Source organism: Pocillopora verrucosa, chromosome 1 (assembly GCF_036669915.1).
Source record: "Pocillopora verrucosa isolate sample1 chromosome 1, ASM3666991v2, whole genome shotgun sequence".
In the NCBI taxonomy this organism is placed as follows: domain Eukaryota; kingdom Metazoa; phylum Cnidaria; class Anthozoa; order Scleractinia; family Pocilloporidae; genus Pocillopora; species Pocillopora verrucosa.
This window is the reverse complement of record NC_089312.1, coordinates 30,235,890-30,263,270: the sequence shown is the minus strand read 5'-3', so window position 1 is coordinate 30,263,270 and position 27,381 is coordinate 30,235,890. Positions and strand designations below refer to the sequence as shown.

The 27,381-nt window shown below is 41.0% G+C and overlaps 1 protein-coding gene across 2 annotated transcripts in view; it reads right to left on the bottom strand.

Annotated features, from left to right (window-relative positions):
* LOC131788200 (uncharacterized) overlaps positions 1–27,381 on the bottom strand; it is a 49,426-nt gene that overhangs the window by 2,577 nt on the left and 19,468 nt on the right. For both annotated transcript variants that reach the window (XM_066163207.1, XM_059105277.2), the window contains 25 exons: positions 27,221–27,250; positions 26,599–27,108; positions 24,766–25,009; positions 23,670–24,134; positions 22,813–23,304; positions 21,738–22,226; positions 20,319–20,960; positions 18,754–19,212; positions 17,758–18,249; positions 16,451–17,176; positions 14,954–15,433; positions 14,167–14,604; positions 13,117–13,593; positions 12,273–12,746; positions 11,467–11,979; positions 10,497–11,003; positions 9,684–10,268; positions 8,722–9,276; positions 7,041–7,619; positions 5,812–6,366; positions 4,374–4,865; positions 2,970–3,410; positions 2,034–2,462; positions 1,056–1,505; positions 90–467 (listed from right to left, as the gene is read on the bottom strand). In XM_066163207.1, the coding sequence (XP_066019304.1) occupies positions 90–467; positions 1,056–1,505; positions 2,034–2,462; positions 2,970–3,410; positions 4,374–4,865; positions 5,812–6,366; positions 7,041–7,619; positions 8,722–9,276; positions 9,684–10,268; positions 10,497–11,003; positions 11,467–11,979; positions 12,273–12,746; positions 13,117–13,593; positions 14,167–14,604; positions 14,954–15,433; positions 16,451–17,176; positions 17,758–18,249; positions 18,754–19,212; positions 20,319–20,960; positions 21,738–22,226; positions 22,813–23,304; positions 23,670–24,134; positions 24,766–25,009; positions 26,599–27,108; positions 27,221–27,250 (11,902 nt within the window). The remainder of the gene's footprint in view (positions 1–89; positions 468–1,055; positions 1,506–2,033; positions 2,463–2,969; positions 3,411–4,373; positions 4,866–5,811; positions 6,367–7,040; positions 7,620–8,721; positions 9,277–9,683; positions 10,269–10,496; positions 11,004–11,466; positions 11,980–12,272; positions 12,747–13,116; positions 13,594–14,166; positions 14,605–14,953; positions 15,434–16,450; positions 17,177–17,757; positions 18,250–18,753; positions 19,213–20,318; positions 20,961–21,737; positions 22,227–22,812; positions 23,305–23,669; positions 24,135–24,765; positions 25,010–26,598; positions 27,109–27,220; positions 27,251–27,381) is intronic.

The following is a 27,381-nucleotide window of genomic DNA, read 5'->3' as shown; positions in this document are numbered from 1 at the left end:
CCAAGATAATTTAGGTGGTACATAGTGGTACCTAAGCCAAAGCCTTTCGTAAATAAAATCATTATATATATATATATATCTTCTTTTACCTTAGGCTACAATTCTTGCGTCGATAACGGAAGAAGAACTTTCCTCTTCTTTGGTACACTGATCTCCAACGTCCTCCAACATTTACACGCATCACAATGTAGCGTCTTCTTCTTCTGTAGCGTCTCCAAGGCCTTCTTCTGGGCTTCACACGTCTTCGCCGTTTTAGAGGTAACCAGCGTCTCCTTAGATACATATAGGTACCCTTATTGTTGACTAAGATTGGTCTGTACCGTTTACCAAAGCGAGCCTTAAGTTTTCCTCGCTGGATAACAATTCGTCGCCACATCCTTCTCCTGAATACGTAGAGTCGATACCTCTTCATCGGAACATGTCTCCAAGCTCGTTGGAAATAGTAATATAGCTTGCCACGAGAGAGCCTAAAGTGAGATGAGATAAAATATGTAGCCACATTTGAGTCGAACACATCAATTAATTACGGATTTTACATCGAAAGAAGTGGTTGGAAAGGGAAAAGGAAATGAGCTATGGCTATTCGTCGGAGACCTATAAATTAAATATTAAGATGAGTTCAGAAATAGTTATCAATATTTTGTTCTATAATCTGTATTTGATTTCAGGCTTTCGGAGAGTCAGTTATGACAGTGGAATACCACTCACAAAACATTTAGTTGGATGCCATTCCACCAAATGTCTGGAAAATCAGAATTAGTAGCTGACACTGAATACGGACATCTCCATTCTTATCGGTCCAAGGAGCTGCGATTCTTTCAAACGAATTTCTCTCATTAATTAAGAGCATTTGAACTGCGACTCTTAAGACTTGTTTCCGTCGCCGTAAAAGATGCCATTTCATATGTGAAACATAGCGTTTTTTGCCCCATTTGCTGTGCTTTATTACTTCAAGTCATTTTTATCGTATTTTTTAAAGCAGTACTTAAATGTTCCGGTACTACACCTACTGTATAACTGTCCTGAAGGTAAAAGGACGATTTATTGTTTTTTACCTGATTCTTCTTCGCTTTCCTCCAAGGCGGAACGTCAATCTTCCTTTCCACCTGAAAACAACTCTCCTCTTTCCGCGATAGTAGATCATGAAGGAGCTGCTAAGTCTCTTGGATCGTCGTATCCGTCTCCTTTTTCGCCTCATTCGTCGACGGTAACGCCTAAAGCGACGTAATTTTCGTAATTTGCGTAGATATTTACGTCTCCTCTGGTGACGGCGTCTTCGTGATATCCTACCTCTGTAACGGATTCTTCGCCATTTCCTACCTTTCCTAAATGCAGGTGTTCCGCGTAATAGCTTGAATCGACGGTATCTTCCACGTACACGAACAGTGATCTTGCCTCTGCGTCGTCTTATACGACACCATCGCTTTCTGATGCGGATGTAAGGTTTGATATAGCGTCGTCTTCCTTTGAACGTGAATGAGATCTTTCCTTTCCGAGACTTGTACCTGGAAAACAAGATATGTTTTAATTCTCCCGAAAATAATCTAGACGTGATTTTATATCAGTTGATATTTATCTCATTGGTCCTACAAATCCATCATTCACCTTTTCAATCTAATCATGTCTTTTTGTTATGTAAAGCGTATCTGAAAACAAGCGTGGGAAAAACTAGTAAATTTTATTGCATTGTTTCCGAGTCAAATATAGTCATGCTTGTCTCCGTGAGTGAATTCATGAATATTCAAAGACAGCTTGCAAAGGTTAGCTTTTAACAAAGTAACTTTCAGTTTACTCTATGACAGGGCTATCCTTTTTTTTTTCGGAGGGGAAGAATTAGCTTATTGATAGTGGTCGGGTGACTTCAGCTGTTTCCTAGTCTCAGTGAAAGTGATCTTACATAATTATCAGCGAAAATCACAATCATAATGATTTCTTTCACCGGTCTTATCCTAATGCTGTGCCTGTGTTTTAGATCAAGTCCACTTTTTCTGTAGCCTTGTAATTCTCGCGGCCCGCTGTCCAATTAACCTCACCTTACTCTCTTGAATCTTCTTCCCCAGCGCATTATCAATCGTCCTCTTCGCCTGTAAATCTTCCTGAATCGTCCTCTGAATCCTACACGCATCACACATCGACTTATACGGCGCCTTCCCCGTCCCCTTCGTCGGCGTCGACGTCTCGCTCGTCTTTTTCGCCTCCTTAACCCTCTTCTTCGTCGTCTTCGTCGTCTTCTTCGTATCATTCTACGAGTCCTTGGTCTCGTCCATCTTCTTTTGTTTAGTAAGCGCAATTTACCGTAAGCTATACGCAGTTTTGTCAGTTTTCCTCTAAATCTTATGCGAGGTTTTCCACGGTAAAATCGCAGTGATCGCCATCGTCGGCCAAAGCGGAATTTAAGTGGTCTTCTACTCAACCACCTCCATCTCCTTCCATATCGGATTCCGATCCTTCCTTTACGGTATCTGAAAAAATAACGTTGATTGATGGGCCTCCATACAGGGAGAGCGTAATTTACATATTCTAACATCTAAGACTAAAAATTTTGCCTTTGTAAGTGGTATTTCCCTTTTGAAGAAACAGCAAATAATACAATGGCGCCCATGGTCGTAACCAAGCGCAAAAAACGAAAAAAAGTGAATAGAAAATAACTTAATCACCTTGGTGTTTATCTTATTTTCTGTGCGGTTTGTCGTAACCTCGACAAACTTTAAATTCAATGTGAACATGACAAAATGCTTCTCCCTAAACCACAACAAAGGCATGATCGGTGATCTAGCCGAGAACACTGGTTAAAAGCTGAATCTCAAAGATTTTTGCCAAATGTCGGTTACCTAAATTAAATTCAGTAGTTACTGCAATTGTAGCAGCTACCAAAATAACCATGACTTGTTCTTTAAGCGAGTTTTTGGTTCGAACAGCTACTCTGGGTCTAGGCCACAAGTAATAAGTTCGCAGTAAGAGGAGCTTACCGTACAAGTTTCCATCTGCCACCAAAACGACATCTCAATGAACTACCTCTACGGAATACGCTTATCCATTTTCGACCATAATAGAAACGTAAAATGTTGCGCTGTCTTATTCGTCGCATACGTCGTCGGTATCTACGACGTTGCCGTCTCACGCGTCGCCTTTGTCGTCGTCGATGTCGACGTCTCCATCGTCTTCGTCTCCTCGGGCTTCGCGGTTGTCTCTTAACTGTTTTCCATCTTCTGCGGTATCGTAGCCGGATCCGGCCGCCTGTTAACCTGAATGGCCTGTAACTTCCGAACCGACGAACCACAAGCCTTCCACCACGTACTTTAAGATATCTCCATCGCTTACCCAGTCGCACCTTGAAACGCCTACTGACGCGACGTATTATGCGGCTCCTCCCTTTGTAGGTAACTCTAACGTATCGCCCTGTTCGATAGCTGTTAAAGTTCAAGAAATATAAAGTTAGTGCGGTTCTTAGTGACGGAGCAAAGACATTGAACGTGCCATAAGTAAATCATAACTGGCATAAATATCATATAGGCGTCTTAATGACTGCTTCTTCAGTACAAAGACATATGTTAAACTATTTTGACTCTTATAAGAGTCCCATATATAAACAAATAAATAAATAATCTTGGGACATGAATCTGCTATTCTAAACCGTCTAACTTGAGGGTATTTTAGGATAAACCAATTTTAATTAAATCTCCTTCTCGCACGGTCACGGAACGTAATCTATGGCTGAGGCTTACGAAGTTAAGATTAAAGGCTTTCGCCTAGCCAGGAGCCATCACTGCTTTCTAGGCTTTTTTTTCGTTACCAACCACAGAAGTTTGCATAACTAAAGGACAAGCGCCTGTTGGACAATATCAAGGTTTCCTTTCTTTATTAAAGGTCCGATTTGGCCCATTTTGTTTCATTATCAAAGACCAGCTTCTCTCGGAGCCTTAGGCCTTAGAACATTAGGTCTCCCCATTCTTATCGTAGAAGAGCAAGTGAGACGAGTGAGAAGATGTTGCTCCTCTCAATGATTTAACTTCAACGTGGCTACGCAGAATTCAATTTGTATTCACTCTCCTTCTCGCAAGTGCACGGACAAGTTATGGTAGTAGCTTACTCTTTTTTGTCCAATTCATTCGGTCTCATCTGCACTTTCAGCAGTCTATTTCGACAATTTTCACCACCACATATTACGCCCTATTTCCTTTCCGTTGCTGTTGAGAGCGTCCGCTTCCTTCTCTCATTATGGACCAGCCTGTAGGACTGGTTAGAATATGTTGCTATATGTTATCTCTGCTAAACTAGGTCATTCGGTGGGATCATGAGCGATTCGATTAGGGGATCAACTGTTTCAATAGAAACTTAAAGCTGTGGACCAAATAAAAACAAATTTTACTCACTAGAAGGTTATCCATCTTTTACCGTAACGCAATCTATATTGACCACGCCATCTGATAATCGACCGCCAGCGTCTTTTATAATAGAAAAGGAACAAAGGTTTTCGCCGGCGTCGTATGTAACGCCGTCTACGCCTTCGCCGTCGTCGTTGAAGTCGTTTTCGCCAACGTCGCCGTCTTCGGCGGCCTCTTAGACGCCCATAACGTCCTTTTCCACGTGAACGTGGTCGCTTTCGTCGTATTGGTCGCGGTTTTGGCTTTGGCTTCGGTTTAACCGTTTCGAAGTGTGCTGGAATGAACATCTTTACTCGACCATGATGGATAGAGATCTTCATTACTTTACGACCGTACTTAATAGCTAGCATTCTCCTTCCCCTTCTCCTCATTGTGGTCACGTACCTCCAACGTCTGTTATAAAGTACCTGTACTTTACCTCGTACTCTAACTCTACGCCATCGTCTTCCAGAGCGCATGTAAAGATAACCATGAATACATCTGTAATAGGAAAGAAAAAAATTACATGTCAACATCTCTCCGCTATTTTCAACAGCTCAAAGGAATATATGTGCCAATCTGGACAGAATATTCTTCTTTGTTTCTAAATTTTGGAAGAAACAAAATGTGTAAAGATTTTAGTACACTTCTCCTATTGGGAGATTGCGGAGCATGCAAAGCGGACTGCAATTGCTTCCTTCAGTTAACTTTGAATAGTTCTGTGTTTTTCACTACTCATAATCTCATCCAAATCCAGTTTTCTTTTTCATCGAGAATTAGACAGACTAAAAGGACATAAGCAGAAACCATATTTTCATAATTGCTCAAAACGTGCTTTCCCTCGATTTATATTTTGTTATGTTTTGTTGCATTGAAAACTCGCCTTAAATAGCATTTTAACTCTCAGATACCACTACCTCTTACAAGCAAAGCTCGAAGTCCGAAATATAAGTTTAAGACTAAGTGTTTCCTAAATTAGGAATGAATAAGGAATTCTTTTCGCAACCAAAACACTGTCAAATTTTAGCAGTCTGTAATGTGCGTAGTAGTAGCTTAGAAGAATAAGAAAAAGCCTTTTGCGCACTAATCTTCAATCATCGGCACTTGAATAAATGCGGCTCTTCAATCTTCTTATAAGTGAACCACCGCCTTCACTTTGTTACCTCTCGCTTCCCTTCTCTACTTCAGTGTTACTACGCATACAAAGTTCTATGTCCAGAAAAAATTGACATTGCGCTGGCTGTCGATAGTGAATATTCACGTATGGCCGGGTGTTCCGTACTTTGCTTAAAGACTGTACATTACTGCGGTTACCGAGTACGATTTAATTAGCTTTTGTCCATAAGATAATTTAAAAGAAAAAAAAAACGTTTGAAGGCAAGCCAACTTAATTAGGAAAGTAAAATGCCGGTGACATTTGCAGTGCCAGTACAAAAATGGAGGTTACCTTATTAATTTTGTTCTTCTATGGTATCGGACTCTCAGGCGACCTCCAATTCGATATGCTTTTCTCCATCCCTTGATATAGATCCGAAGGACACTGTACAGTTTTCGGCTTCTACGAGTTTTTCGACGTCTCGTCTTACCCCTCCTTAGTCGTTTAGTAATCCTTCTCAATCGTCTTCGTCTTCTAGTTCGTCTTCTTCGCACTCTTCGCCTTCGACGTTGTCGCCTCTTTCGTCGCCGGGTTCGTCGGATTCGCCTTCGTCTTCTTCTCACTCGTCGTCGTCTTCTTCTCCTTCTTCTTAGCCTTCTCCTGCGCCGTGAAACCTTTCGGCGGCGGATTCTGATACGCTTCCAGTGTCCTCGCCGATATATAGAAATTAATCCCCTTGTAAAGCGCATGAGATATCCTTTTCTGCCGTATCTTAGGAGTAACCCTTGTCTATTTATCTTTACTGTTCGCCAGCGATTCCCGTAAAACACTCTTATGCGTCTGTTTGGTCTCCTTAGTCGAATCCATCGTCCACTGCGGAATATGCTCACCTTTCTAAATCCATATCTTAAAATAAACAATAAAAGACTAGTTTAGGAAGGTAATTGAAAGTCAAATCTCAATCATAAAAACAGAATAATTTAGATAATAAAATAGTTTTTTAAACATTTTGTACTATCAAGGCAGTTTTGTATCCATAGCCGCTGAGCAATATATTTTGCTACAAACAATTCATATTTGGTTTTGGTGAAATCTAATGAGTCGCACTGATGGTGAAAAACCAATGGCAAAAGAAGCAAGGATTTAAGGTGAAGACGTCGGTCAGTTTTTAGAGCGGAGTGTCTCTATATCGTATTAGAAACGATTAAGTCTAAATTGAATACGATTCTTGATGGAAAATTCTATGTCCTACTAAATTGAGATGTAGAAGCAAAATGTATTTGAGAATGAGAAGAGGTGATTAAAACTTTCTGAAGCACATGTTTTCATCCTTCCCAAATTAATAGCACCCGTTTTGACCCTTTCACTCTAAAGATTTCTTCTCACTGTTTGCCAAACAATTCTTTTGATGTTAGTTCGGAGAATTCGGTATTGGATAAACTTATATTCTCCTAATTGGAATGTTCTTTGTTCTCGTCACTTCCTTGCTCGATACTGCATTAATATTGTCAGGAGAAATTCTTTCCTGGTCACTCTTAGGAGTGGAAGGGTTTAGCTCTTCATCATTAGTTTCAGTTTACCTGACGAAACATTGTCTTCGTCCGATTCTAAAGATCAGTCTGGTTCCCCTTCTATAAATCATCCTCCATCTCCTAGCGTAATAGATTCGCATTACGCTGCGTCTAATTCGTCTTCGGATCCTCCGTCTGCGTCGCCTTCTTCTTCTTCTACGCCTTTTTCTTCTCCTGGCCCGTCTCCTCCTTCTCCTGTACCTTCTCTTTCTTCGTCTGATCTTTCGTCTGCGCACTCTTCGCCTTAGCCTTTGCCGTCTCCTTCTCCTCTTCCTCAATCTTCTAAGACGTCTCAGACGTCGCAAAGATCTTGCGCGTTTTGCGAATCCCTTGCGGCCTAACCTTGACCATTTTCCCCTCCTTGTATATCCTTTTCTTCGCCTTGTTATTCTACGTGTAGACCTAATGATCAATCGTCCGCGGCGGATCCGTACTTTTCTGTATCTTCTTCCAACGAGCACGACCAGCTTGCGGCGTTTGTAAACAACCCGTCTCCACATCCTGTGATAACGTATTTTAAGACGGCTTTTCCCAGATAGAGTAAACCATCGTCTGGTGCGCCACATCCTCCAGCGGCCGCCACGATATCTGTGCGTGGGAGTATAGAAAGTTAACAGGAGTAATTTTATTGGTGTCTTTCAAAGTTCCTTTAATATTTCTGAAAAAACACGTAAAGCTAGATATTCGTGAAAACAAAGCAATGCATCCCTCAGCACTCGAGGCCTCTTATCGCGATCCAGGTTACTTACTGCGTAATCGCGAAGGGTAAACTTTTTACAGTCAAATGTTTGTTAGCGTTATAATGGATGAGAGGTCAAGCTGTAGGTCACCTTTCCTTGACCTCTTGCAGGGTCATCTTTCCTTGACCACTTTGCAGGGTAACACTTGTCAAGACCCGTGTTGACCCGGGAAGAATGATTGAAATCTCCCCAATTGTATCAGCAAAACATCGGCCCAAAAACTTAGCCGGGTTGGCAATCTCACTCAAATACACACGATTGTTTTGTTTTACTTGTTTCAACATTATGATATTGTACCCCTTCGGTCAAACAAGAGTTTGCTGCCTTTAAGGCCTTAATCTTCTGGTTTTTGGTCAGTAAACGTGTTGACCAGGGTCATTACGAAACCAAACCACATAAAACACAGACAGACAACCTGCTCTCTCGCAACATATTGTTTTCATTACTCTTTGCGGCTACAAATCCAAATGATGTAAGGAGGCTCATATTTGGAAAAATGTATGCCTCGGTACAGTTATTAAGATAAAATTTCTCAGGGTCTGCTGCGAGTTTTTTTTTTTATATCTCTATAAATCGCTAGCATATAAGTCGCAATAATATGGGAATTGCCCGAAAGGGATTTCGTACATCATGCTAAGTTTCTTTAAAGAGTAAATGACAAAAGTAAATAAGTGAATGAAATAAATTTTTTGTAACAGGCGTCAAAGCTAAATACTTTAAAATCGTTGGTTCACATTATTGAGCTAACTGATTTTGAGATAACTGATCACATCAGAGCACGAGGATGGTATTTTCGAGCAGATTTTATAAAATTTACCATAGAATAATATTATCTTGACAAGTTAAAGAATTGGGCGTCTGTTTGCCAAAATTTAGTCATATTCATGTCACAGTCGATCAATCTTTTTAAAAACAGATCCCCATTTGGGAGTCAAATTGTAAAACTGTACCTTATCTTTCTCACTCCTCTCCTGGTGCGGACGCACAAGTATCCTCTGCGTCTGAACGCTCCTCTCCAGCGACGTTTATATAAAAATCGCATCTTGAAGCGACGAGATCTCGGTCTACGTCTTCTTCCTCTCCACAGCCTTTTTCCTCGTAGTCGTCTTCTGATATTTCGCATTCTTCTTCTTCTGTATTTTCTTCTTAGCCTTCTTTTACGTTGTCTCCTCCTTCTGTGTCGTCTTCGTCTTCGTCTTTTAATTCTCCTTCGTCGCCTCCTAGTTCTTCGGCGTCGCCTTCGTACTCTTCTTCTCACTCTTCTTCGTCGCCTTCTTTTATATCCTCGCTTTCGCCGTATAATTCTCCTCCATTTTCGTCGGATTCTGACTCTAACCCTTCCTCTTCGGATCTTCACTCGGCATCTTCGCCTTCCATATCGAACACGGAAAGCTCGATTGTACCTTACCACTTTTCTCCATTTACGATTTATCTTGATTCTGAGTCGCCTCCTAGTGGATATCCACCTCCCACGACGACGTACAAATATTCTGCCTCTGCCACATCTTAATGACAAATGAAAAGGAATAGGAGATTCAATCAGCGCTGTACAAACAAAAGTTAGCTATTGAGTTCTAAGTTCTGAGCCTGGGGGGATAGTGATCCTTCGAAAATAGTGGTATTTAAGTTAATTTGCGTGATTTCACAGCCCCCATCCAGAAGTTGACGAAAGCTAGCTAGTATAGCAACAAAAAAGTAAATAAATTAAAGAAGAAAATTCAGCATTTTTGAACAGGTGCACATGGTTAAATCGATGAAAAAGGGAAGAAATTTCCCTTTCCGTCCCCCTTTCTCAACTCGCCAAGCAGATGCGGGTTTTTTTCTTTTTTCTTCTTTTTTTATTGCTGAAATGTTTCATTCAAAGCACGCATGTGTGAGAAACAGATGACGATAAGAGGAACAATAGTTTTACCTGATTCTTCTTGACTTTCCTCTGAATTGGAAGTATAATTTTCCTCCCCGGCGATAAACGCTTCTCCACTTGCGATAATATTTCAGTCTTAAAACGCTGTAACGCTGTCGTCTTTGTCGACGGCGTCTTCTTCTTCTAGCTCTGCGTCTTCTCCTTCGTTTTTGTCTTCTACGCCTTCGTCGTCTACGCCTCTTTCTCCTCGTCCTCCTTCTTCTCCTTCGTCTTCGTCGGTACCTCCTTCGTCTACGAAGTCGTTTCCTTCTTCTCCTGATCCTTCTCAATTTTCTCTTTCTCCTGAGGCGTCGACGATGTGATCCCCTTCGACGTCGATACTTTCGAACTCTGCGTCCCCTCCATCGGTTCCTTGGTCTTCTTCTTAGCGGTCTCCGCCTATTCTTGCTCCAGATTGCTACTGGTGTTCGTGTTAGATCTATTTTTCTGTAGGTTCTATGGTAGCGCACAGCTAATCCTCGTCTTCTATTGGTCACACGTCTCCATCTTCCTAACGCATAAACTCTAAGCCTACTAAGGGGTAGTGCTGTCGGTCTTCTTTTCCGTCTAAAGATAAGTCGACCTCTCAAGTACCTAGGAAATTTCAAAGAAAAAAGGATATTATTGCAATGGTGTTCTTTTGGACGCACACACACTGAGACCAATATTTGAATGCAAGGAAATGTCGGAAGTCACATTTGACTACATTTAGACGACCTCCTTCCCCGAAAAAAATATTAGCACAAATTTCAAAGTGATCGAAACAAGAACGTTTTTCTCTCTTTTCAAGCTCCTAAATGATCCTGAGAACAGTGTATGCACCTGATTGTTTTAATCCTCCCCATGAAACGGAAAATTAGGCGTCCATTACGTTGGTACACCTTTCTCCATCTTCTGTACAATCTTATCTTCAGTACACAACCACGTCTTCGTCTAAGGCGTCGACCCCGTCTTCTGGTTCCATATCGTCTCTGCTTCCGCCTTCTCCTCATTCGTCGTCTTCGTCTTCTCCGCCTTCTTCTCCTCCTTCGTCTTCTTCTGAGTCTTCTCCTACGTTTCTGCCTCCTAAACCTTCTTCGCCTTCTCCTTTTGACACGTCGACGCCTTGATCTTCGCCTAGTCAATCGAGGACGTCGATAAGAAAACCATCGCCGCCCTATCCTTAATCCATTTTTGTAGAATCTGAGATGTCGGGTTTTCCTCTTGTAAAGAATCTTGAACCTCGGAAGGAGTTTTCGCCAGTACCTTATCTTGACTTGAATGCGCGTGCGCGGCAAATTAATTGATCTCTTCCCTCTGCGGCTAAGTCTAATTGAGTGGCGGTGGAACCTGGAGTAAAAAATCGAAATGAAAAAGAAAGATAAGGGATTGGACAAAGTTGATGACAATATCTTCTGGTACCACTTCCTTTAATTTCCCTACGTCTAATTATTGTGTTTATATTTCATCTCTACTACGTCTTCGTAGCATCCATCTCAGTCACAATTCCTTCGAAAAGTGACAAAGCTTAAAGGTGCCGGCGAAAATAGCAATTGTACAAAAGTTACATGAGCGTAGCTAATTTAACAAAGAAATCAAAAAAATATTACCCAAATTATGTCAATAATCAATATGAAATCATTAAAAAAATTAAAGTAAAGTAACATTTCTATGGTGAACCTTTCCTGAACCTTTTCTAACACACAAAGTACAAGGGTGTTCAACCATGAGAAGGAAGAAGGCTGTTTACCACCCCAAATCACATTTGACGGAAAAAAAACCTAAATTGATAAATTAATCAAAATATTGTCACCTGGCTCGGTATATTGTTCTTTTATATCTTACGATATATCCTCTTCTTCTTCTAATTACATAATTCCATCTTCCGTTGAAATAAACTCGTATCCTACTGCGACGCATTTGTCTTCTTCGTCTTCGTCTACGCCGTACTTTCCTTCTCCTTCGTCTTCTTCTCCTTCTTCGTCTTCGCCGCCGTTGTCGTCGCCTTTTGCGTCTGTATCTCCTCCTTCTCCTCAACTTTTTCTTCCTCCATTTTCCTCTGCGTCGTCTACCTCGCCTGCCCCGGCTTCTTCTACGGACTCGACGTTTTCTAAGTTTACGCCACCTTCTTCCCAACCTTAGGCAAACTCTTCCACGTCGGAGTCGAATTCTTACTTTCCTCTTTCGGTAAGTAATACTCCAGCGTCTTCGGTATCTTCGCACATAGCGCCATCGTCTTACCAGAACTTTTAGGCGTTTGGAGGTTCTCAGTACCTTATGCCAAGTCTTCCGTTTCCCTCTCAAGTAAATAAAACCTCGACGGAATCTAGTCAAGCAAGAAAAGTGTCAGAAAGAATAAGTAAGATAGAAACATCAAGAGGGAACGGCTATGATCAGATACACGAACATATGAAACTACTGGGCTCGTTAAATAACATTGTCACCCGTTGAACATTCACATGTTCATTCACAGTATAAAGTGATCGATTCATCTGCTTGTTGTTCTTCGTTACAATATGAGTTTTTGCATGCTTATTGGCTCCGTAGTTGCATTGGATAGTATGTTTGAAGATACCTTGATATCGGCGCTATATAAGTATTATTGTTATATTATTATACCTTAATGGTCTTTGCCTTCCACCGTACGTGAACGTATACTTTCCGCGAGATCGGATTACTGTACGCCACCTACGCCGCCAAAAGAAGCGCAATCGGCTGCCCCGTTTCTTTCGTCGTAGCTTTTTCAACTTCTGACGGTATCGTCGTCGTCTTCTACGCCTCCTTCGTGCTCTCCTTCTTCGTCTTCGCTTTCGACGCCTGATTAATCTTCTTCTTCTTCTTCTCCATTTTCTTACTCCTCGTCGTTTTCCATATCGTCTACGCCTTCCGACTGTTCTCCAGCGGTTTCGGACACGTAAACGCACCTTCCCACTTCTGAAGGCTATTCTTGTCTGCCGTCGGTGGATGACAACCCAGTATTTTTTTCTGTAAAATCGTACATTCCTGTACCCTCCAAGTAACCTGATCATAATCTTTCCATAAAGCCTTCTCCATTTTCTTCCAAAATAGAAGTACACGCCCTTAGGATGGAATCTGCACAAAAATCAGAACATAAGGGGTCATACCACAAAGGAGATATCAAATAATCAGTGCATTTACACATGAAAACAACTGTTTATTTACAAGGGCCACAACCAATTGATCAAGCAGAATTATCTTAAAATATAGACTACAAATTGAAGGAATCTTGCCTCTTCTTTTAATGCAGAAGCTGACTTGAGATCAATATAAGACTTTCTTTGAATTAAATAAAGCGGAACATATTCATTATCAGAGTTAAGTCGATAACATCCCAAGAATGTCTCAGTTTACTCAATTTTAGTCTTGCTCTTAATTAATGGAGAGTACTTAATTTTCCTGAAACTCGTTTTAAGAAACGGAAACTGAAATCTTGATGTCATACCTAACTGATCTTATTCTTCGCTTGTATCGTAATACAAATCTGTTTCGTCTTCGGTATACAACCATGGATTTACCGCGGTAACGGACAATGATCTGTGGAACATTCCTCCTGACTCGTCTCCTTCGGCGTTGTCGTTTCCTTTGTCTCCTTCGTCGCCTCTGCCTTCTTCGTCTTCGCCTCCTTCTTCTTCGTCTTCTACTCCTTCTTCTTCTCCTTCTTCGTCTCCTACGCATCCGCCTTGCTCTCCTTCCTCTTCTATATCTTTGTAAGGGTACCCATCGACGGAACCGCCGTATTGTCACTCCCCATCTGCGGAGTTTCAACCTTTTCATTCTTCGACCCACCCGAAGGTAGACTCTTCCTCCTCGTAATACTACTCTACGCCATGTTTTGTAAAAAACTCGAACAATTCTCACCGGGTTTCTAAAAGTACGCCATCGCCGTCCAAATTTATATTGGAACTGTCTCCTGTAAAATCTGACAATCGGAATGACAAAAATTTCAATTTTGAGTTTTATATGAAACTGAACTTAAACGCTTCTAGATACTTTAAAAAGCTGTGCACATGAAAAGTTTCTTGTAATGGTAGAAACAAACGTTTCCAAACTCTCTTTTAAATCATTCAGCTCTCAAGAAATCACCCATTATTAACTGTTTAACAGAATCTCGCTCACCCTATCAACTTATTGAGTACAGCGAGTACGAACTCTACTCCATCACCATGGATTGGTTGATCTGTGACTTACAACCATGGTTTTCGGTTCCCCTTAACAAAAAGCGTGTCGGTGAAATGAGAACCGAAATATACAATACATTTCACTCAATTGTCAAATAGACAATATTTGTCTTTTGAGAAACTTGGAATTATCATGAAGCTATCTCTCCTCCTCATCACCCGCTATTCTTTGCAAGATGATGATGATGTTGAATTTTTTTCAACAAATTCAATACACAACCCAGAGGCAAATTCTGTTGTGAAGTTTTCAAGTACGCATTAATAATGACTATGGAGCAGACCACATATCTCACTCTCAAAAATCATATGGTTACCTGACTATTACTGGTCGTCGTTTATAGACAAAACTCAATAATTTTCCTCGCCGATACACTGGTCTCCATCTTCGTCGCCATTTAATTCGAATGACACATCTGAGACGCCGTCTTCGTCGTCGCCGTATTCTTCGTCTTCTGCGCCGGATAAGCCGTCTGCGTCTACGCCTGCGCCTTCTAATCATGCGTCTTGTTCTTCGCCTATTAAACTTTCCTCGTCGGCCTCTCAATCTGGGTCTGATTGTTTTCCATCCCTTTATGGATCGCCACCTGATCCTTCCTCCACGGATAAGCAACTTACGGTACTTACGCTTGTAGCGCAGGTATGGGCGTTTTTTAAAGAAACGTACGCGGCGCCATCTTCTAAACCAGACTTGGGCATTTCGTACTGTTTTCCATTTCCGCTTTCGCTTAAACATCAACCTTTTGCCCACGTATCTGTTAATCGAAACGGAAGAGCATTTCCTTAAGGATACTCGACACTCTGGCATTAAAATCGTCTCTTTGTGACCTCAAGAAAAAATAAAGTTTGTTTTTTCGTTCACTGAACATTTTGTACTGATCTAAATGAGTTAAAGTAGCAAAGATGGGCTTGAAGAAAACTGTTTAAAATGAGAGATAAAATAGATGGCCTCAAAAGAAGGAAAAGACAGAGGGATCGTATCAAATTTTACCGAGTTACGATCTTAACTAAAAAGTACACATAGCTCACATGGTTTGAAAGCTGAGGTGAACATACCAGGTACATGATCTACAAGTCGATTTCTTTCTTCAGATAATTACTCACCGAACATATCGTACTCTGTTTCCTATTCTTACTACTAGGCGACCACGTTTTCGATACACTGGCCTCCAGCGACGCCCGTATCGAATACGCATCACACAACCCCGTCTTCGTCTTCGACGTCTTCGTCGTAATCCTCTACGTCTTCGTTTCTGGCGCCTCCTCCTTCTCCTTCTTCGCCGGCGCCTTTTTCTCCTTCTTCGTCTCCGGACCCTTCGTCTTCTTCTTCTCAGTATTCGCCTCAATCTTCTGCGCCTGTGTCGTAGACTGTAAGTGCTAATTTTCCTGTAGGTTCTATTGAACTTGATAAAGAACCGTGCATGTCGTGTCTTAAATATACGCCGTCTTCGTTTGTAGGTAATCATCCACCTACCACGATATGTAACTAATCTACGCCATCTGCCATTCACTCGCACTATTGCAGTGGGACGCCGCAGAGTTAGTCGTCTTTTTCCATAAATAGTAAGTCTTCCCCTGTGGTAACTGTGGCAAAAAATGATATGTAAGGAACAAAGCCGGAACTCTAGGGGTGGGAAAAACTGACGCAAAAGTAAAGGAAGCAGTTACGAAGGCTCAAAAGGTGTCCGTGGTTGTTTAATGTCTCAATCAAATCGCTATCTTTTTGCCTATTATAATATCATAATAATACCCGATCAACACCGTCAATTTAGGGAGTCCCTCCCCCCAGCACAAGAAGTTACCAAGACAACACATCCTCTTGAAAAACACCCTTTGATTCAGCTTTTTTTAGCCGTAACTTTTAAAACCAATCCCGAGACACCATTTCTTTTTTTCTGGCAAAATAGCAATCAACAAGCCAAGTTTTATCTATTAAAAGTTCCTGCCTTATAGGTTCAGAGTCTGTTTAATTGTTGAAAAATCAAGGTGGTTCTGAACCTACACTAGGGATGTTGTCACCTTGGCAGAGAAATGAACTTGCTAAGCAGTTATTAGGGATACTTTTGATACCATTTTCAAGGAAACAATAATAGCGTTAGGCAATCAAAGAGTTTAGTGTTACAAAAAAAAAAAACCAAATTGTTCTGAGCCACCTAAATCATGAATAATCTCTCTATCAGATTAATCTTTGTGTTCCTCGTTTTGCAGCCACTCAGTTCTCTGAGAGTTTTCATCTTCGAGGTGGCCCTTAAATTCTTCAGTTGCGAACTGTTTCTATCAAACTGAAGGATGGCTAGTCATACTCGCTGTCATATTTTACTTTTTTGACTCACGTAATTTGCTCGCTCTGCACGATTGATTTCTCTTTGCTACCGAACCTTAACGATACGCTGTAAAAAATGACCGAATTACAATACCATCCAGCTAATCTTGAAAATTTTGACACCAACAATCATAACAGTTTCCTACAACAGCTAACGATTTACTCGATCAGTCCGAAAAGAGACACGTAAATCGTACTGATAACTCGAACGGCGATCATTTTCCAAATGATAGTGGACATATATCACTTTAAAATTACTACGTATGGCAAATACTCACCTGATTCTTATGAGCTTTCTCCCTCTGCGAATTACCAGTCTGTTCCCAATACGATATACCTTCCTCATTCTATTTCTGTACTTGAAACGCATTACACAACGGCGGCGTCGTCGTCGGCGACGTCTCCTTCGCTTTCTTCGTCTCCTCCTAAGCCTTCTCCTTCTTCGCTGCCTTCGCCTTCTCCTTCGTCGTCTTTGTCTCCTTCTAGTTCGCCTTCTCCTTCTTCGAAGTCTTTTTGTTTTTCTCCTTCTTCCTCTCACTCTTCTGAAACGACGACGGACTCCTTTTCGTACTCGTCGGCTTCTTCTTCTCCTCTTCCTCCGTCGAATTCGTCGCCTTCTGCGTCTTCTTCGTCTCCTTCGTCTTCTCCTTTTTCTTCGTCGCCTTAGCACTTTCCTTCTACGTCGGTATCGTATCCTCTTTCGCCTTCGCAGACGTCTCAAAAGTCGTCGCCGCTTCCTGATAATTCTACGTTTAATCCTCTTTCTCCTTCGCCTGGAGGACATCCATCTTCTTTTAAGTTTCCGCCAACGCCTCCCATATCGGTATACTACCGATCCTCGTATGATTCTTAAAGGCCTCATTCTTCTTCTGTAACGGAAGGCGAAGCCTTTGCGATACTTTCGTAACGTACGCCAGACTCTGGAGATTCGAACTTGGACTCTTGTTCTTGTAAGAACACGTCTTCTTCGCCTGTAGTAAACTATTAACCTTGTTCTATATAACCTGGAATATGAAAAGAAACAGAGAAAGGCGTCAAATTTATCAAGTATAGGGGAGATCTAATGGCTCATTAGTGAATGAAAGACAATGTATAATGGTAAAAATTTATTATGTTCTTAACCATTAAGGGAAACCAACATTAGTAACGGCAATCTGATCCTGCGAAGAAAGGTTACTAAGTCGTGGAGGATGCAACGGACTGCCGGAAACGTCGAAAGTTTCGTGAAATTATCATGATAATCAGATTGTTCACAGAATAAAAATCCACAAGTTAAATTCTGAATCACATAGTTTTTTTACTTTGTTGCTAAGATAGAAAACGTTTCTGGCCGCTTCATAATGCTCAGACTTGCTCAGACTAATACAAAAACCACAAGGTGCGCGATGTTCTTCACGCATACGACTTATGACGTCATTCGAAATGGCGCAGAGAAAGCAGACGGTCGACGAAAAAATCTCAAAAGAAATCACCCCAGAAACCATAGGAAACCCAAGATTATGAACTGCGTTCTCTTTTGTCGAACAAAATAAATCATGAAAACTTCAGGAGGTCATAGAAACTGCAATAGGTTTAACCGCCTTACCTAACACGTCCATATTCTCTCTTCATACGGAAAACGAACGATCTTTCTCTAGGATAAAGCCTCCTCCAAAGTCCTCGGAACCTGAAGCGCAGAACACACCGGCGTCGCCTTCTTATTTGCCTTCTTCGTCTTCGTCTCCTCTTTCGCCTTCTTATCTTTCGTCTTCTTCGTCTCCTTCTTCTCCCTCTCCTTCTGCGTCGTCTTCTTCTAGATCTTCTTCTCCTTCGTCTTCGATTTCTTTTTCGTCTTCTCCTTCTCGCTCGTTTTCCTCCTCTTCGTCTTCTTTTAATGAGTCGCCAGCGTCTTCTCATACGGAGCCTTAGTCGGCCGCGATAGAAGTTCAAGACCCTCATCCTATTTCTGAAACGGATGCCAAATTTTCGACCGAACCGGACCATGCGTACCCATTTTCTTCCCATTCGGATGTTAACTCGGTAATTTCTCTTTATCCAACGCCTTCCGAACTTGATGTAGGTTACACCCCTCGTGAATCTAATAGTAATATTTTAAAAGGAAAAATAAATATTGAAAATCTACGTAACGCTTATTGCATTTCCAATTCAAACATCCCACAACGACACCTTTTTTTTTCATCTTCAATCAAAATGTGTAACTATTTCTTGACTATTAGACTCAAATAACTGAGGCAATTAATTATTCCAGTGAGTCTGTTCATCTTATTTTCTCGTATTGAGTGATAAGCTTGGTTAGACTGGTTTAAAAAGTGGCCGTTTCTGGTGGCTGGCACTGGCTAACTGTAGATATGCTTTATCAGCAAACTAAATTAGATCCACGAAAATTGTTTTGTCCTAAAGACTTGTGTTCTTTGAAGGCAAAAACCTCAACTAATTACTATGTTCTTTTCAAGAATGCATGTAATGCATACTGGTTGAAACAACACCAACTGAAAGGGAACTGTCCCCTTTGATCGGACACTATCCGGAAAGTACGAATATATAAATTACAATCAAATCAGAGAACCATTGGTTACACTACCTGATGCGCCTAAAAACCCTGTCGATTCGTATCTTCAAAACACCTCTCTTCCTAATGATAGGAAGCCAGTGTCGTCCACGGCGGACTCGTATGACGCATCTTCGAAGCCGTCGACGTCTTCGTCTTCTTCGCCGTCTTAGCTTTCTCCTGTATCTTCGTTTTCGCTTTCTTTGCCTTCTTCGTCGCCTTCTTCTTCTTCTCCTGATCCGTCGCCTCCTTTTTGTCCTCCTACTCACTCTTTTTCTGATGCGCCTCCAACGTTTCCCGATTTTGATTTTAGGCAATCCTCTGTAGAGTGTTACCCTTCGATATCTGCGTCCATATTTAGCAAACAAGTAGCGACCCTTCTTACGAATCAGTCTCCAAACGCCTCTGATATAGACCCGCAGGCGATATCCCAGATTACGGACTAGAATCCATCTTCTTTTCAACCTGAGCCTGAGCACTCCGCGATGGTACCTGAAACGAGAGAAGGAAAAATACCATTTTTTTTTAACTCGTGGTACACACACAATGCAAATAATTAGTTATTGAAGTGACTTGATATGCCAATGTATTAGTGGCCTGCTCCGGTGTAGACTATGCCATCAGAGGACCGCAGAACAGAGTAATGGGGTTATTGGCGACATATTTCGGATTCTTCGTTTTTGTCGATTTGTTTTCATTTTTTTTCTTGCCTTAACAAATGGTATTATTGAAGATTTCCCAAACGATTCGAAAAATCAAGAAATCAAAACGCATGAAAGTCTCAGAAAAATCGAAGTTTGAATAATTTTATTTCACAAGCCATAATTAAAACGCATATGGCATCCTTTTACACAATTAGAGAGTCTGAGGATACGTTACTCTCTTCAAAAAAATTAAAATATTTGTTTTACGAACCAATCATCTCATCGGACCTTATTTGAAAGAATCAAAGATCATAGATATAAATGGGGTTACATGGTTTTTCCTTCACATTTGAACCAAACCTTGGTTGAGTTTCTGACTAATTGGCATATTTTAAAAAGTCGGATATCTATGGAACGAAATAAGATATTTGAAAACAGCATTTTTCATCTTGAAGAAACTATTTGTATATACTTAAAATAGCTTAGATTAAATAGATGCAATTTCACCATGGTAAGAATTGAACAGATCAAAGGCATCCGTAAAAGTTTATCGTGATTTTTTACGCCATTATCTTCTCTTTTTTCACTTTCTTGTATAAAAGAAAAAAACAAACCGTAGATTTTTCATCTTGAAGCACCAGTACAATACTGAGCTGTTCAAGTGACAAGGGACTATGAAACCCGTGTCTTACCATATACTTACCACTTGCCAATCAATATCAAAGGGTAAGACAGTGGAAAGCCGTGAAGCTTCCGCGATTACATCTCCCAGTTCTGAACAAGAGGTTTGGAACCTCTGACCCTCACAGCAGCTATACCAAGGAAGCCTTTACTTCCATTAACCCCGAACAGCCACCAAAAGACAGTTGTGTACAAAGTGACGACAATCAATTCAAAGTAAATTGCGTAAAGCACCATGATCGAAAGACTAAAAGGAACAAAGGATTTCCTTACCTTAGATAGTGGAGTTTTCCATGAAATCGGAAAACCAGGCGTTTTTTCCATCTGAAAATGCTTCTCCAAATTTTTCTATAACGGAAACGCAGCGCACAGCGGCGCTTTCGCCTCAAAAGCTGTCTTCGTCTTCTTCGACGTCGTCTTTGTCTCCGTCGTCGTCTTCTCGCCCTTCTCCTGAATCGTCTTCTTTTTCTCTTCAGTCTCCTTCTCAGCCTCTTCTTTCTTCCTCGTCTTCCATAACCGCCTCGTCTACGAAGTCTTCGCCGCCTTCTACGACGTCGTCTTCGACGTCTTCTACGCCGCCTTCGTTTACGTCTTCGTTGTCGTCTTCTTTTCCTTCTTCGTACCTTTCTGAGTTGTCTTCGTCGCAACTTTCGGAGCCTTCGAAGTCTCCTCAAGTATTTCCTCGTGTACCTTACTCTGCGCCTCCTTCCTCGGTACCTTAATCGTCTCCACCCTTTACGCGTGAAAACTCTTACTCCCCTTCTCGTTAGTCGGAGTTGTTTGCCTTTGCCATAAAGTTTAGCACCAAGTCGCCGCACCTTTACCCATCTTCTCCCCACATATACTCGTATTCGGCGGCTTCTCACGAGAACCCGTCTCTTTTTGAGGCGGATATATAATCGTCGGTTCCTGTAACTATAATTTTAAAGATAAGAAGGGTATTACTAATCATTGAAAAAATGTGATACGGAGTCATCCGAGTAATGAACTAAATGTTAAAAGCTGTAGTGAATTTTAGAAAGGTGGCGTTTCGAGCATTAACTCTTTATCGGAGGAAATTAAAGATTGTAGTTTGTATAAGTGTTTATATGGTGAAAAATGGGGTCATACTGTTGAAGTGGACAGAATAACAGATGATATCTGAATATACAAATAGATTAAATGCGGGTCGTTCTTTACTTGAAGAGGTAGCCAAGGTGCTGATTTGTAAAGAAACAGTTTTGTTGTTGTTTTGTTTTGTTTTTTTTTTGCAATGTTCTGTGTTACCTTTGTGGAAAGAAAGCCCACAGACAACTATGGTTTTAAAAAATGACCGGGAAGATTAGATCGGGCATAAAGACATTGTTGCCGTAGCTTTGAGGTCTCTCCGATGTTCGCGAAAACGATCCTCTGCTTTATTACAATCTCCCAAATTGCTCCGAAGAAAGGGCAACGATTTAAATGTCAGAAATCGTTACGGCGGTTCATCTCCCTTTATCAACTTAGGTACTTATGGTGACGCACCACCACAATTTCTTTTTAGATGATCATCGACATGATCCAATTTTGCTACAATACAATTCATTTTGTACAGGAAAACTCCCGTTGGAATGATATGTCATCTATTTTGTCACGATTCAAAACTCTAGCTCCAGTCTACATGACATAAAAGTCCACGAAAAGTGTCTGAGCAACACTAAATTTGCAAAATACCTCACTGTCACATATCGCCTCCTTAAACGCATCATCAGCCGACCTCTTCTACTATACACTGGTCTGAATCGACCGCCATAACGAATACGCAACACACATCCTGATCGCCTTGTGCGCCTTCTCCTCCGTTTTCTTCTTATTCTTCTTCGCTGTCTCCGGCGCCGCCTCCGCAGCTTTCTCTGTCGTCGCCTTCGTCTTCGTCTCCTCCTTCGCCTTCTTCGCCGTTGTTGTCGCCTCCTTTTCCTGCGAAGGATTCTTCTTCTTGGATATCTCCTACGCCTCGTTAATGTTTTCCATCCTTTTCCGGTAAAAACCTTTAGTCGCCTCTTCGTTATCGACACAGGTCTTAGTCTTCTTCTCCACGTGACCGTCAATTTACGGCGTCTTAGCTTTATTCTCCTCCATACTAAACCGACCCTTATCTTGAGCCGGTTATTAATTGGTTGATATCGTCCCCTTTGTCCTATTTTTACACGGGACCCTCGTGGTCTGAAAGATAAAACAACGCCAATTGTTTCGTAGTAGGCCTGGCTTTATCTTTGTCTGATTACAAACAAAGTGTCCACTTAATAACATAATCCTTATAATCTCATTGACTCTGAAAAATTAGATTTAGTCACTGATCACAATTCTTTTATCTCAAAGTGGCATCGGAGTGGAGCAAAAAAACAAAACAACCAAGCAATCAAACTACGTATTTTTTTTAAAGAACCAGTAAAATTGCATGGAAAATAAAGAAAAAGGAAATGATACCTGTTTAGTATTAAGTCAATCTCACACGTAAAGGTCGCACGAGTTTCAATCACGGATGTGATTTTACTAAGTTAATTCAACCCGGTGAATAATTCGATTACTATTTCTAATATCGAGCTTTTACTTTTTTCAAGGTAGAGAAATGACATTTGCCGTTCATTATCCTTGCCAGAGACTAGCACTTATTATGAATAAGCAATGTCAGTTTGGTTAACTGCGGTGTAAGTATTTAAAACCTTGCATTCTAAGCTACCCAACTACTTTGAAAGTGTTAGAGAAGTTATCCAACGCAAAACTTTCAGTATATAATTAAGAATGGTACCTCCATGACCGCCATCTTCGTCCTATTTTGATGTAGAAACGTCTGCCTTTCCGAACGACTTGTCTCCACCTGCGGCGAAGCTGATAGCGCATCACGCACCTTAGCCTCCTCTTTCTCAATTTTCTGCGCCTCCTTCGTCGCCTTCGTCGCCTTCTGCGACGTCTTCGTTGTCGTCGTCGTTGTCGTCTCCTTCGCCTCCGTCTTCTCCTTCGTCGTCGCCTGAGACGTTTTCTTCGTTTGATGAGCTTTCGCCGTTGTCTTCGTAGCCGTCCAATCCTCCTCCAACCTATTCTGTAATGCACTCTGACTTGACCTCCTCTCAATATTGTGATCTTTCTGTACTTCCTTCCTTTACGAATGCACAGTCTTCCGCGACGAACCGTTAAGCGAGTCCAATGACGTCCTGTCCAGATCCTCACTCTATTTCGTAACCTTCGAATTGGACGCCATCTGCCTCCCGGCTTCCTTACATACACGACACCTCTGAGGTACCTAAGTTTAGGTTTAAACCAAAATAAACACGTTAAAAAATACTTCTGTTTAAAGTCATTTGTTCAAAGTAACGTGGTAAAGTCAACTGATTTGATAATGTTACTTGGCCACCATTAGAGTTTTAAAGTTGACGTTTCGAGCGTTGGCTCTTTCGTCAGAGTTTCGCTCTAAAGAAGGGCTAACGCTCGAAATGTCAGCTTTGAAACTCTTAACGGTGGCCAATTTACCTTGTTATACTCTCCCACTAACGCAGCACCACAGTTTTTTTAGAAACGTACCTCACTAATTCATTTTGCTCAAAAGCCTTCCAGCGAAAAGAAGAAAAAATTGTACTATCTAGCTCTTCTATTAACCTCCTTTCTTACCTGAATCCCATGTAAACCTTTCCGATTCGGAAGAAAAGTCTTCCCTTCCTTGGGAACACTTTCCTCACACGTCTGCCATATCGGAACAGAATAAGTCTCCTGCGCCTTCTATTTCTTCTCCGCCTTCGCCTACGTGTTCGTCTTCGTTTTCTTCGCCTGTATCTCCTTCGTCGCCTTCGCCGTTTTCGTCTTCTTCTAGCTCTTCGTCTTCTGCGTCTTCGTTTCCTAGCCCTGTTCTTTCTGAGTTTCTTATATCGTCTTCGTCCTTTAAAGCTAATCCATTTCCTATTATACCTCAGTTTTATAACTCGTCCAAGTATGATCTTTCTGTACTTTCTCGCGTATCTTATGAACAGCCCTCGGCGCCTTACTAGCACGTACCGCCACCTTCTTACAAAGTAAATCATCAGCCGCCTCTGTAGGGGAGTTTTCCTCCCACCCACTCTCACTGACCTTTTTTGGAACCTGAACAAGAAAAAAACTAAACTGTCTGTCCTCGAAAAAATATGGCAAGTTTTTTATTTTTGAGTTATAAGCACATTAAGCTAAAATTGAAGGTTTTTCTAAGAGGCTGTGGTATTTTTATGGTAGGCTTACAAAAAAAATATACTTCTCAATTGTTCAGGAAAAATTGCGCTTTTGGTTGATACTATTTTAAAGGATAGAACCCCAAAAGCTGGGTAGAATAGATTCCGTGAAGAATAATAGTTTGAAAATAACCAAACCATTTCAAGTCACATTACTTTCATTAGATTGAACAGATAAACTACGTTTCGCAAAAACTTTAAAAGAGAGAAATTTCTTGTGTCTTTGAGCACGTTAAGAGGCTGTATGTGACGAAAATGAAAAATGAATAAGAGTGTGTAAGAATCGTTCAAATAGAAACAAATTAGGGCTTGAAGAACTTTTTGGGAGAACAAATTGACTTTAAAAATCAAGCCGTAAACCTCACAGCAAGAACCTCAAACCTCAAGAACCCTGCAGATGGTACATGGTATTTCGTAACTTTAGCAGACTTCTCAGTAATTTTGAACAAACATTGGTTTGGTGTTTCAAAACTTTATTTTGTTTGCAGTAGATGTGACCCATAACCTACCTTATTTTCTGCCATCGACGTCCATAAAGGAATTTCCATTTTCCTCCAATCCTGCGCACAGGCCTGAAGCGCCTTCCGTATTTGAATAGAACTGCAGAACGTCTGAGCTGCCTCCTTCGCCTTCGTAACCTTCGTTTTCTTCTACGTATTCTTCGTCGATTTCGTCGTCGTCTCCTTCGCCTTTGCCGTCGCCTTCGCCGTCTTAAACGTCTAATAATTCTCAATCGCCCCCTCTGACGTCGTCCTAAAAAAATATTCAGGTGAGTAACCTTTAATACAAGTTTAATTGTAAAAAAATGAAATATCAGCCCATTAGTATCAGCTTCTGAACTTATTCTTTTAAAAAAGACTTAACTCAGAGGCTGATACTTCATAGGACCACTGGACATTACCCTTCACAACAGTTTCATTCCAGCACCAGAATATGCATCAAGATCCAAGAAATTGGGAGTTAAATTTAAAAGATAATAGAAATGTACTCTTGGTGAGAGCTCGATGAAATAATCTCAGTCATACAAAGGTATGAGATATTTCATAACGTCTCTTCTCCTGGTTCTAAAATGAGTTGTATTCAAGTGACATTTTCAGTATACCATAATGATTCGATTTAGCGCCCTCCTTCCAGTAAGCGCTCCCTCTCTAATAAGCGCCTCCCTCAAATTTTTTTTTGTTATTAAGCACCCCTATTGAGTAAACACCCTCATTCCTATAAACGCCCCTATTCAGTTACAGTAATAGTACTGTTGGAGTACATTTACACTGAGATCAACCTTGGTTCATCTTCTTTTACTTGCTCACTTAAAGCCTCCCGACAAAAACAGTGGTCTTAGTCTCAGTCCCTCAACTATTATGTCGCCGTGAGTGCCGAGTTTCTTCAAACGAAAGTACCGTGTTCCATAATAACCGCCCTGTTTCGAATAAGGGCCCTCCCTTGAGATACCAAAAGTAACATAATAAGCGCCAGAAGTAAGCGCCAAAAGTAACATAATAAGCGCCCCGGGCGCTAAATCGAATTATTACGGTATGCTATACTAAGGCCACCCTCTTTCCTGTTCCTAGGGATATTTGTATAAAAAATTTTTTATTTCGGTCGTGGGTTTCGAGTATTGCTCCATTAAAAATACTTCCGACAGAAACTGCAAAGAGGCAATCGCCATAAAGACGTATTGTCAAAAGGAAGAAATTCAGGTAGGTTTTTTTACGACAGTCGATGTATTTTAAGATATTTAAACGTTTCTATATACCGAGACAACAAAAGACAACAAATTATTCGCTTTTTAACTTAACGATGCATGGTTGTTTTCCAGAATAAACCTTTTGAAATTCAATTTTACACCTTCATAATTAAAACTGTAATAAAACCAAGGAGGAAATATTGACGGCGTTAACTCCCAAGATCCGATTGTTAATTCTCCACTGTAGCTGATCACGTTTCCTTGTGGAGTAGTTGCGAGAATTTGGTGTCAGACCAAGATGAAAACTTTTACCTGATAAGTTTGAATATTCTCATTACCTGTTTGCTGGATAATGTATGGATATTATAGGGAGAAGTTACATGTTAATCACTTTTGGGGGTTAAAAGGTCAAAACGAGTTGTTTCTCAGTGTGGAGTTCATCGTAGTACTGTTGATGGCTCAGTAGCTGAGTGATTTGTCAACAACCTCTTCAAGTCATTTTTTAAATCTCTTCAACTCAATTGGAGAGGACTTCATGGTTGCGCTCTTATAAAAGGATTTCCGAACGGAAAAAAATCGGTCCACATCTTACAGTAAAGACTGAGAAAACGAGGTTTGTAAGAGCTATGTACTACGGACGACGATATTTTCTCCTCACCTCGTATTTTGGGTCGTCTATAGCGGATCCTTCTGGATCTTCTCCACTTCCCCCGCCATAGGACACGTGCACGCCGACCTTTCCTCCTCACCGTAACTCTTCTTCCCTTGTAGTTAAAAAACAGCTTATAACGATGATTCATTAGCCGGACTTTTCGACCAATCTTCACATAGTATTTCTTCCCGATACGTTTCAAAGGCCTGAAACGTTTCGCAAGATAGATTTTAAATGTTCCGAAATTACGACGGAGAGGCCTCAAGTGTCGTTTGTATGATATATACCAACGTCGCCTTTTACGAATGACAATACGCCATCGTCGACCAACCAAAACATAACATCGGCCTCCACGATATCGCAAAGGACGCCACTTCCGCATGAACTTGATTCTTAGCCGTTTTATGATTTTGCGTATCTTTTGAATGCGTCCTCCAATTCTCACGCGATATGAACGTCTTCCTCGTCTTAACTTAAAGTATCGTTTTTTGAACAATACTTTGGGCTTCCTCAGTCCTAATAAAAGACGAAAAAGAAAGAAGAATACTCAAGAACTTAACTTAGACAGCTATCGTGTGAGGAGTCACAGGAAATACCTTTCTGTTTTCGCATAAAAAAAACTACTCACTTCTCCTTCCTCGGTAGATTCGTCCTCGCGCTACAAAACAAAATGGAAAATTTTTCAGTAAAAGATAAACGATGATCGATCATCTGGCTGGTCAACGACCTCACTTACTCACCAATTCACTCAATCTCACGCACCTCCTCTCCTTCCCTGCCTCTCTGGAA